General features: G+C 44.1%; 1 protein-coding gene across 6 annotated transcripts in view; it reads right to left on the bottom strand.

Moving 5' to 3' along the window:
- The window catches only part of TTC7B (tetratricopeptide repeat domain 7B), a 246,829-nt gene that overhangs the window by 158,697 nt on the left and 75,581 nt on the right, over nucleotides 1–12,551 (bottom strand). For all 6 annotated transcript variants that reach the window (XM_032405782.1, XM_032405781.1, XM_032405780.1 and 3 more), the window contains one exon: nucleotides 6,686–6,807. In XM_032405782.1, coding sequence (XP_032261673.1) covers nucleotides 6,686–6,807 — 122 coding nt within the window. The remainder of the gene's footprint in view (nucleotides 1–6,685; nucleotides 6,808–12,551) is intronic.

A 12,551-nucleotide genomic window follows, 5' to 3' on the forward strand; every position in this document is an offset into this window, starting at 1 on the left:
AAAAAAAAAAAAAAAAAAAAAAAGTCCTTGTTTTCTAAGTGTAATGTATTCCTTCAAGCTCTGCTGCTCAGTGTTCCACTTTAAAAAACAGGGTACTAACTGGGCATGTCTGTATGGGCCAAGTGGTGAGAAAGTGAGACTGGGTGTCAGAAGAAGGAGGTGCAGGTCCCAGCTCTGCCACCAACCAGTTGTGTGGCCCTGAGTAAATCACGCTGCCTTATTTTGACTGTTTTCCCAAACAAATTGTAAACTCCACAGGGGCACTGACTGGGTCTCACTTGTCCTCTTAGATCAGTATTTGGCTCTAGTAAGTAACTTAGTAAGATTCTCGACAAACATTTATTAAACGATACTGCACATGATTTCTCCGGATCTTAGACTTCTCATCTATCAAAGGCAGTGATCGAAACAAATGTGCTCTGACAGATTCTGTACCCCACCATCAGCTCAACTATTATGGAAATTCTCCTTAATAGTGAGATGACTCATGGGACGTGCTCAGCACAGTGAGCTAGGTTGACCAGAAGTCTTCCACACCGAGTCTATGCCTCTCTGCCCTCACAACTGCTTCAGCCACACTGGACCCCTTTCAGATTCTGAAACACATCAAGCTCCTTCCTGGGTCAAGAGCTTGCACATGCTGGACCCTCCGCTTGGAATCCTCTTTCTCCTGCTCTCAGCAGGGTTACCTCCTGCTCACCGTCATGTCCTGGGCTCTGGGTCGCCTCCTCAGGAGGCCCAGCCTGACCCCCCTACCTAAGCAGATGCCCTCTGTTACCTGCATTCACTGCACCCATTCATTCCCTGGCACATATTCTAATTTGTAATTGTATCCATTGGTTTACTTGCTTATCATCTGTCTCCCTCAGTAGACTGCATCCTCCCTGAAAGCCTGGACCATGTCTTTTCCATTCGCCAATGTAGCACCAAGCACAATACTGGACACATAGGGGAACTCAATAAATACTTGTCCGATGACTGGCCAAACCCACTGTGTGCCAGGTCCTATGCTGAGAGGTTTATATAAAAATCCACAGATCTCTACACAAACCCTCACTCCAGCCAGATTGGTCTCCTCATACCCTGCAGAATATATACAATGCTTATTAGAGCTCTAACTGCACACTTCTGCCCACTATTTGGGAGGCGGCCCTGGCTCTCCCCAGTCGATTCGCATCGACATCATTCCGAGCGCACTTCTCCAAAGCTTTACCCCCCTTTACAGATCGTGCAGCCATGTCCATATGGCAGCTTCCTTATTTGCTTTTGTGGCAAGCTGAACTCGCCTTGTCAACACACCCAAACTGTCCTGAAATTGCTTGTTTGCATCCTTAATTCCCCATGGGACTGTGAGTTATAGCAAGGCAGGGACTTGGCCCCTCCTCTTCACCACTGCCTAAGATAGCGTCTGGTACCTAATAGGTAAGCAAGTCATCCTCCCTATATGACCTTCCTGAATGAAGGAATAAATGGGCCTAGAAACTCGAGCTCACTTGGGTCAGTTAAAGAGATCAGGTGCTCTCCCATTGCTTACTCTTTTATACAACAGAACTGCGTTACCTACATTTATGTCTTAACCTTTCCTTTTCTCCTACTATCTCCTAGAATGCAGGCCCATTTCCTTCTAATCTCTGCCTCTCTCTCAAAGACCATCATGGACAAAACGTTGATACGTTTTAAATGCTTCCTGGAACCGTGTCTGAATTCTCTCCCCATTCACTGCATTTGACTTATGATATAAAAAGCCACATGTAGTTTAAAAAGTGAACACTTCTTACCACTGCGGGAGGGAAGGCAGCCTGAATGCTAGAATGCACAGGCCAAGGCCAAGCTGCTCTGGCGCCTGGGGAGCCAGCACGGGCCCCCCTCACTTCCTGGCCGGCCCCTTCCCACGACCCCCTCCCTGTGACCTGCTGCCGCTGCTGTCTCTGGGGCGGGAAACACAGGAAGCGCCCTCCTCAGCAGCCCCTAGGATACTGCATGCCTCTGTGCCCCTTTTTTGGCCTGCTAATTCTAGGCTACATTAAGCAGGGCTGAACAGGTCAACAAAATTACTGAGGAAGTCTAGGGATTTTTAAAGCCAATGCACAGTGGTGATTAGTGGTCTATTTGATTGACTATAATAACAAAACTCTAAAAAGCCCCTCTACACCCCTTTCTTCCCCGACGTGGCGCCAAGCACCGCAGGGCAACTCAGAGTCTGACCAAACCTCCTCCGAGTCGGGGTTTCCAGGGTAGAACTCCATGATGCACCCCAGCAAAGAGTACGACCCATGGGCACGTCTCCCAGGTGTCGCTGGGCATTTGCCTTCTTGTTTTAATGTATCCCCACCCTCCCTGAATTAAAACCAATTCGGAACCCAGGAAAACACCCGCTGCCATCCATTTTGCTCAGCCAGTGCATCTGACAGGGCTGACAAGAAGCAAAGTTACTTGAAATGTCCTTTGCTACCCTTTGTTGATAAGAGATGGTCAAATATTCCTAAAACAGCAGGCAGTCAATAACTGGCATCCCAAACCTGAGCTGCCTGGAAATTCTGGCCACAAGGACTCAAGCGAGGAGTATCATTTCTCTTCTCCTTAGAAGGCTGAGGGGAGGAGGGCGCCTGGCTGGCTCAGTTGGTGGAGCGTGTGATTCTTGATCTCAGGGTTGTGAGTTCAAGCCCCACATTGGGTGTGGAGATTATTTAAAATTAAATAAAATAAAAATCTTAAAAAAAACTCCAACAAGGCTGAGGGGACCCCCAGGCTGAGGCCATCTCTGGGCCACTAGCTGTGCTGCCCAGCGGCCACCCCTCGCCAGTCACCCCACCTCCTCTCGGGCGCGCCGACAAGGCCATCAGTCATAACAGCCGGCCCAGCTAACCGATACACGTCTTGAGCCGAGCTCACCTAAACCAGCAGCCATAAATAAATGCCCTTCCCTGAAAAATGTGTCATGTGAGGCTCAGCAACCAAATGAGTGATGTCTGCATTGCAGACTTCCACTTCCACTGGAGGCTGACCTTCACCTGGCCCCACGTCCACCTGGGAAGTCGGCCAGGCATCAGCATCACTGGCAATGACAGCTTGGCACCTGCCGCTTGCCTGACGCTTTAGGAAGCGCTCCCACACGCATTGTCTCACTTGTCACTCAGCTCTGTGACCTGGGGGGCGCCAGACCCATTTTACAGATAAAGAAACCGAGACCCAGTGAGGAGAAGGACTGGTTCCAAATCCAAGTCCTCTGGCTCCGACACCCTTGCTGCCCCTCGTCTGAGTGCCTGCCTCAGCAAGGCCGCTCCGGGAACCCTTGGAGGTCGCGTCCTGGCCCTCTGAGGCTAACGCGCTGAGCAAGAGGGTTTTCTTTCATTCTTCGCAGGCTTGCTGCTGCCACCCAGAGGGACAGGAGAGCTAGACATGAGACAGATGTGGCTGTGTGGGGCTCAGATAGGACCGGGTATTCTGTCCCAACAGGAGGAAAGAGGCTGCAGGAGGGGCGGGGAGAGAGGAAAACGGGAGGAGGAGAGAGGAGGAAACAAGAGGATCTGAGGCACGCTCTGGATGAGACACGAGGAAAAGTGGGAGGAGAAAACCCCAATCAGCAGCAGAGGCTGGGAACCATCCCCGGCAACGTCTTGTCCCTGGGTCCCGAGCCTCCTCCCAGGGAGGCAGGATGACGACAGACCACTCGCTGCTGGAGGGTCGGACCCAGCCTCTGCGCACACAGACAGACTTTCCCCTGAGTGGAGCAGTGCTGGAAGGACGGACGGCAGAACCCGGCAGCCAGGTCACCGTGGGCACACGGGGGCAACACTACTCATAGCACCAGCCTCGAGGGGCGGCAGTGCCCGGGAAAGAGCTGACACCGTGAGGATCAAGGACGGTGAAGTAAGAGCCTTGGTCTGGGACTCGGATTCTTTCTGAAAGAGACCCGAGTTCACTAGTTTGTTCACATACTCTCGGGAAAGATGGGAGGATTATAAAGAATAAGATTAATTACTAAATCTCATTAAGTCCTCAGGGATGACAACTACAAAGCTGAATACATCGAAGTACATTTCTAAAGAAAAAGATGTGCTTTATCAATTCCCATCTCTTATTGCGAAGCTCTTCTACAGCCCATATTCTTTTTTTTTTTTTAATTTTTTTTAAGATTTTATTTACTTATTTGTCAGAGAGAGAGAGCACAAGCAGAGGGAGAAGCAGGCTTCCCGCTGAGCAGGGAGCCTGATGCGGGACTCGATCCCGGGACTCCAGGATTATGACCTGAGCCGAAGGCAGTCGTTTAACCAACTGAGCCACCCAGGCGCCCCTACAGCCCATATTTTTATCCTTGCAAATCAGTCAAACCCCGTCTGTGATATCCTTCCAGATACATAATTTTAAAGTGCAGAGGGGCGCCTGGGTGGCTCGGTCGGTTAAGCATCTGACTCTTGGTTTTAGCTCAGGTCATGATCTCAGGGTTGTGAGATCGAGCCCCATGTTGGGTTCCCTGCTGAGCATGGAGCCTGCTTAAGATTTTCTCTCTCCCTCTCCCTCTGCCCCTCCCCGCCGCGCTCTCTCTCTCCCCCCCCCTGCACCTAAAAAATAAATAAAAATAAAAATAATTTTAAAAATTAAGTACAGAAAAGCAAAAAGGAGCAAACACATCAGAAGATGGGATGTGGGAAGCCATTGGTGCTTAGGGACAGCAGCTACCTCCACGTGCCCCCACCTACTCCACAGAGATCCTGGCCGTGCACGTCCATTGACGATGACGCAGGCGGGGCTCCTGGGCCCCAAGAGACCCACTGCTCTAAGTCAGGCAGCCTGGCAGCACTGGACAGGCCCAAACCTCCTGCTGCTCTCTCTCTTTTCATCCACAGCTTGTGGTCCCCGAACTAGCCTTCACCTCCATCTACCCCAAAGTAATCTCTCATTACTGCTGCAAAGGACATTGCAGCTGGCGAGGACCCTCTAGAGAAGCTGGCCAACCCTATCACTGGCCTCTGGAGCCCAAAGAGAAGAGCGAGAGGACAAGAAAGGAGGAGAAAAGGCTTCAAAGTTAAGCAGTCTCTTCACTTTGGCCATGTCAATGGGAATCTCCTTGAACTTGGGTAAAATAAAAAGAGAAATGAGCCGCTAAGCAATTCCTGGCATGTAATCCATCTTCTAGGACAAACCTCTCATCATTATTTTTTAGTTGGATTCCAGTGGGCAGCCAGCATTTCAGGGCAGGAGGTCAGAGCCCAAGAGGACTAGCTTCTTCCTCTTCAGTGAGTAGGCTTCAGATGAAAATAAATTATCCAGTCCACCTTTACTAATCTTACACAAAACGTTTTCAATAGAAGGTATTGGTGGCACCCCTGAGAGCCCCAAGGGAATGCACTCCTGCCTCCGGACTTGCATGTGGGAGTCAACCACATACACTTACAGGTTAGAGGGAGAGAGAGCAAGGTTGGGGTTCCTCTGTGATGACCACCATTTATTGTTAAAAGGGAGAAGAAACAAATCACTCAAAAAATATTCCATGTTCGCTCCCTTATCCCTCTATTTATAGCATCATAGGAAAGAGAACTAAAAATTCAGCTTAGAGGACATGCGCTATTGCTCAGATGATCTCAATCAGTGGCAGATGAGATCAAACTCGGAAGCATCTTCCTGGCCACCAAGGCCTCAAGCCAGTCCAAACCTTGGGGTGTTATTATGGCCTTTCACACGCCATGCTGATCTGAACCAATGGTCTTTGAATCTAGCAGGACTTCTCCACCAACAGTTTAATGGGATTTGAAGAAATAAGCATTTGCAGGCAACAAATGAGAAATGTTTGCATGTGGCTCTGAGCCAGCGAACAGAAGAAATGCCACTCCCATGAGCTACGCCCCAAGGTTTGAAGTTCTTGAAAATGAAGAGGGAGCAACTCCACCGTTCATTTATCCAAAGGCTGGGACTCATGTCCCCTCTGTGGTTCCAAGCGCTACTTGGCTATTCCTAGAGGAAGAGGAACAGGCCTACGAGGAGCTACGGAGAAGCCAGATACCTACTGTGGGTCTTCATGCACATCTATCCTGCAGCACAAGGTCAAAACAAGGGACAGCTGAAGAGATTTGGAACAGAATCATCACCTTCCTCATAAGAGCAACACAAAAAGGAAAACAAATGTCAAATGTACCGGAGAGCTATCCCTCACATTCACATCAGTAAACTTTCCTAAATCCTTTGCAAAGGCAGCTCAAGTGGAAAATGTGCCCGTGTGATGTCAGAACCACACTCACTTTCCTAAAAACCGTTGGAGATTTGGCAGACCCAATTCTCTGAACTGAGAAGCCGCTCAGGAGATGACCCTGTGTGCTGGGATTTCCAAGTCATTGACTCGTCCCCCAACAGCAGGGGCTGGTCTATGTGGTACCACTGCCGAGGAGGAGGGGTGGCAGAAAGCTCGCTCCCAGCAGACCCACCCGCTGGGCTGGGGCTTCGAACCTGTGACTCCTCCTCACAAAGGAGCCCTCCTTCCTCCCTTCTCCCACGTTCAAACCTCATGGCAAAGGGAGAGAGCCAGGGGAGAAGAGACAAAAGAGCCTACATTCATGATTTTAAAAAAACTCTTCCAATCACGGTTCATGTTCAAAATTGCTTTCATACAATAGCTAAACCGGAGATAGCATGGTGAGGCTTTCTATTTTCCTTCTTTAGGAACCTGAGTTAAAAAACGAAGAAGGCTTACCCATTTTTGAAATAGAGGACATGGGCTCTCTGAAGTCCTGTTTCTAGGAAAAAACCTAGTTCTTGATCGTGGGGAGCAGGGCCGGGCTTAGGGCTTCTGTTTTGAATATTGGTAAGTATTACCTGGAAGGGGAGAAAATCGGAAAACTAATCAGATCCATATCCAAGCCTAGTCCCTTCAAACCGCATCTCTACACGCGCTGCACAACCTGACAACCTGACAAATCAGCTTCCTCACACCAACATCAGTGCACAGGGACTGGTGCAGAAGTGAGCGCAAAGATTAGGACAGCTGAGAGAATGACACCTCTGAGTCGGGCATGCGGGGCTCTCCTGGCACGGAAGGGTGCTGAGGGGTGCTCAGTGCCAGGCGGAGCACTGAGGGCTCTGCTGGGTGCCAGGATGTTGACAGAGAGTCTGAGTGAGACAGAAACAGGTCCCGGCAACAGGCCGGAGAAGTCATCATCCACCAATGGCAGAGATCACGGACAGGCTGACGGCTCGATGAACTCCAAAGAAAGCTGAGCTGAGAAGCGCTGTGATTGGCATGGGCCCCGAAATTCCCCAGGGAGGGGGAACTCTTGAGGCTTCAAAGCCAAGGCCTATGGACTCTCAAGGGGAGCTCGGAGAAAAACAAACTAAGCTCTCTCTCTCCCAAAACTTGATCTTTTGTCAACAGATAATGAGCTTTTAAAGGTCTAAATTTTTAGCCCCACAAGAAAGACTGCCAACTAATCAGGAGCAAGACCTTGAAGCGAGTGGGTTATAGTGAAGGGTAAACACATACCTGCTATTAGAGAAGCTACCAGCTTTAAACTGGCAAGTCAAACAAAGCATTTATCAAACAGAAGCCACTTGTGGCCCATTTAAAAACCCTACAAGTGTTCTCCAAACATGCTGTCCACATCTGCTGAAAGTCAGCAGCCCTTCAAAGACCCAGCTGTAAGCCAAAGCCCAAACGTTCTAGAGGTCTCAGGATTATTCTCAGAGTGGAAGCAATTCCTGCTTCTCTAACTTTCGAGCTTCGGGAAACAGCAAAGACAAGTGCACAATGAACAGATGTTGTGGGATGAAATCCAGGTGGGCAACCCTTGCATTTGAACTGCATCCCAACATCTTATCAAAACTGCCTGGCTCCTTCCCGACTTAGCACTTGGCTCTGTGAGTGCTAAGAGGTAGGTGTTCCTCCTACCCCTGTGAACTGTCATTTTTGGCTCAACTGCAGGCTCCTCCCCAACGCATCCTCCAAGTGCTGCACATGCAAAGAGCGCGGGCTCTTGTAAGTCTCTCTTAAAAGAGGATGAGCTCACCCATTCCTCTGAGTTTCAGAAATCATCTCTATGCTGCCAACTCCCAAAGTTATCCTCTCTACTGCAGACTTTCCCAACGAACACTAGACTCATATATTCAACTACTTCCTTGACATCTCTACTTGGAGGCCCAACACTTAAACTTTTAAAATATTAGCCTTCATTGGCTTTCAAGCATAGCTTTTAATTTTTAAAAATGCTGTGATTACTTTAAAGCAAAACCAATTCAGTACAGCACAGAAAGAAAATTAAAAATCATCTCAAAATTCCACCACACAGAAACAACTAGTTAACATTTACTGAACGATAACCCAGTTATCCCTATACATACGCATCAAGGAAAGAAAGATAAAAATCATTTTCCAAAAACTGAGATTGTGTTATGTATGCCAGTTTTAAATGTAAACCGTTACATTTAATTTTAATTAAATTTAACAGGAGAAACTGTGACCAAAGTAATCACTCAACTTCAGAAAAAAATGTGTTTTTTTACACATAGTCATTAAAGGTCTGGGCACTTGTCCTGAAGTTAAAAATAGATCTTATATTTATTATATGTATGTATGTGTGTGCACGTGGAGAGAGTATAGATATACAGATATATCTGAACAAATTAAGTCTTTTGCTCCATAAAAGTGGGATGTCTTCCCATTTATTTAGGTTTTCTTTAATTTCTTTCAACAGTGATTTGTAGTTTTCAGGGTATAAGGTTTGTACTTCTTTCTATTATTCCCATGTATTTTCATCTTTTTTTCTTTTTTAACATATAATGTATGATTTGTTTCAGAGGTACAGGTCTGTGATTCAACAGTCTTACACAATTCACAGCGCTCACCATAGCACATACCCTCCCCAATGTCTATCACCCAGCCACCCCATCCCTCCCACCCCCCACCACCCCAGCAAAACTCAGTTTGTTTCCTGAGATTAAGAATTCCTCATATCAGTGAGGTATATTTTCATCTTTTGATGCTATTATAAATGGAATTGTTTTCTTAATTTCATTCTCAGATTGTGAGTGTAGAGAAATAAAAGTGTAGTTTTTATATTGACCTTGTATTCTATAACCTTGCTGAAATCACTTACTAGTTAAAATAGGGTCTGTATGTGTGAATTCCTTAGGATCTTCTGTATACAAGATCATGTCATCTGCAAATTGAGATAGTCTTACTTCTCCCTTTTCAACCCAGATGCCTTTTATTTCTTTATCTTGCCTAATTGCATTGGTTAGAACTTCTACTACAATACTGAATAGAAGTAGTGAGAGCAGACATCCTTGTCTTAATCCTGATCTTAGGGGGAAAAATCCAGTCTTTCACCATTATATATGTTTTAGATGTGGGTTTTTCATATGTGCCTTCTATCAGGGTGAAGATGTGAACCTCTATTCCTATCACAAAACAGTGTTGGGTTTTGTCAAATGTTTTCTCTACATCTCCCGAAATTACCATTATCATGCAGATTTTGTCTTTTATTCTACTGATATATTACATTAATTGATTTTCACATGTTAAGTCAACTTGCATTCCTGAAATGAATCTTGCTCAGTCATGATATATAATCCTTTCTATATGTTGTTGGACTCAGTTTGCTGGTATTTTGTTGAGGATATTTGCATCTATATTCATAAGAGATGTCAGTCTCATAAAATGAGTTAGGGAATGTTTTCCTCCTCTTTTGTATTCTGGAAGTTTTTATAGTATTGCTATCATTTCTTCCTTTAATGTTTGGTAGAATTCACCAATAAAGTCAACTTGACCTGTAGTTTTCTTTCTGCGAAGGTTTTTAACTACAAATTCAATTTCTTTACTAGACACAGGAATATTTGGGTTATCTCTTTCTTCTTAAGTGAACTTCAATAGTTTGTGTCTTTCAGGGAATCTGTCATTTTTTTTTAAGTGATCAGATTTATTGGCATAAAGTGGTCATAATTTTCCCTTACCACCTTTTTTTAAGATTTTATTTTTTAAGTAATCTCTACACCCAACGTGGGGCTCAAACTCACAACCCCAAGATCAAGAGTCACATGCTCCACTGACTGAGCCAGCCAGGTGCCCCTTCCCTTGCAGCCTTTTAACGTTTATGAATCTATAGTACTGTCTCCTCTTCTTGGGTGTTGGTAATTTGTTTCTTCTCTCTTTTATTCTTGTTCAACCTTGTTAATAGTTCACAAATTTTATGGATCTTTTAAAAGAATCCATTTTAGTTTCACTGATTTTCTGTTTATCTCTTTTCTATTTCATTGATTTTTGTTCTGATCTTTATTATTCCTCCCTTTTGCTTGCTTTGGCTTTAATTTGTTCTTTTTCTAGTTTCTTGAATTGGAAATTTACACCACTGATTTGAATTTTTTTTCCTTTCTAATATATACATTTAATGTTATAAATTCTTCTATATATTCTGTTTTAGACATTTAGAAGCTCTATTATTAGCTACATACACTTTTAGAATTACAATGTCTTGTTGATTAATCGACCCCTTTGTTATGTAACATCTCCCTTTATCACCTGTAAATATTCCTTGTTCTAAATTCTACTCTCTGATGTAATAGTCACCCTAGCTTTGTTTTGATTATTGTTTACATGGTATATAATTTTACTTTTCGCCTACCTATATATTAATTTTAAATGGCTTTCTTATAGATAGCATATATTAGGCCTTGCATTTTCATCCAATCTGAAAATCTCTTCCTTTTAATTGTTCAGACCAATTACATTTAATGTAACTATTGGCATGACTGGAATCATCTTGCTTGTTGTTCTTTTATTTTCCCATCTGTTCTTTGTTCCTTTTTTCCCTCTCATTCTGCTTTTTTGGATTGATGATACCATTTCATTTCCACTAATGAGTGGTTAATTATGTTTGTCTATCTGTCCATCCACCCATGCCCCCCCTCCCCCCCCCTTTGGCTGCTGAACGGTATACAATATAGCTCTTTGGCTTATCACAGTCTATGTTCAAACAATAATACACCAATTCATATATAGTATAAACACTTTATAACAGTATACTTACGTTTCTTCCCCCATCTTTTGTGCTATGGTTGTCATGCGTCTTACTCCTATGTTATATATCCCACAATACGTTGTTATTATTGTTGGTTTAGGTGGTCAATTATATTTTTTAAAATTAAAAATAGAAAAAAGTCTTTTATATGTATGCTCATTGTCACCATTTATGATGATCTTCATTTCATTGTACGTATCTTTATTTTCTTCTGCTTGAACTTCAACATTTCTTGTTATGCAAGTCTGTTGCATTCTTTTAACTTTTGTTTGTCCTATAAAAAACAAAGTCTTTGTCTTCTTTCTTCAAAGGTGTTTTGAAATTTTTCATCCAGTACTTTAAAGGCATCTCTCTGATGTCTTCTTCTTTTTTTTTATTAAAGATTTTATTTATTGATTTGACAGAGAGAGACACAGTGAGAGAGGGAACACAAGCAGGGGGAGTGGGAGAGGGAGAAGCAGGCTTCCTGCAGAGCAGGGAGCTCGATGCAGGGCTCGATCCCAGGACTCTGGGATCATGACCTGAGCCGAAGGCAGATGCTTAACGACTGAGCCACCCAGGCGCCCCTCTCTGATGTCTTCTAACTTGCATAGTTTCTAATGACAAATCTGTTGTAACTATTAGTTTTATTCTTCTGTATTTAAAGTTTCTTTTTCTCTGGCTTCCTTCAAGATTCTGTCTTTGATTTTCAATAGTTTAACTACAATATGTCTAAGTGTATGTTTCTGTTTATCCTGCTTGGGGTCCTCTGAGATTCTTGGATATGTGGTTTGTTGTGTTTCAGTAATTTTGAAAAACTTTCAGCCATTTTTTCTCTTCAAATATTTCTTCTGTTTCAGTTTCTCTCTCTTCTCCTTTTGGGACACCAAATACATATTTTTTCTGTATTTCTTGGATGCTCTGATTTGGCTTTTCCCCACTTTTTTTTTTCTTTTTGTATTTCTATTTGAATCATCTCTATTAACCTATCTTCAACTGAAAGATATTTTCTTAGCTGTGCCCAGTAATCTAATAAGCCATCAAAAAAACTGATTCATCTTGGGGCACCTGGAGAGCACGTGACTCTTGATCTTGGGGTTGTAAGTTTGAGTCCCATGTTGGGGGGTAGAGATTACTTAAAAATAAAACCCTTTTTAAAAAAGATTTATTTATTTATTTTAGAGACAGAGAGAGAGCACACACATGTGAGTGGAGAAAGGGGCAGAAGAAGAGAATCTTCAAGCAGACTCCCTCCTGAGCATGGAGCCCAACATGGGGATCAATCCCACGACCCATGAAAACATGACCTGAGCCAAAACCAGGAGTGGGACGCTTAACTGACTGAGCCACCCAGGTGCCCCCAAAATAAAATCTTTAAAAAAAAAATCTCTTCATCTCTTATATCATGTTTTATTATTTCTAGCATTTCAATTTTACATTTTTATAGTTTCTATCTCTCTGCTGAAATTCCCATCTCTTTATGTATGTTGTATACTTTTTCCACAATATCCTCTAACACATTATTCGTTGATATTTTTAAGCTCCTATCTGATAGCTCCAACACCTGGGTCA

This window comes from Phoca vitulina, unplaced genomic scaffold (genome assembly GCF_004348235.1).
Source record: "Phoca vitulina isolate PV1807 unplaced genomic scaffold, GSC_HSeal_1.0 scaffold7, whole genome shotgun sequence".
NCBI classification, from domain to species: Eukaryota; Metazoa; Chordata; class Mammalia; order Carnivora; family Phocidae; genus Phoca; species Phoca vitulina.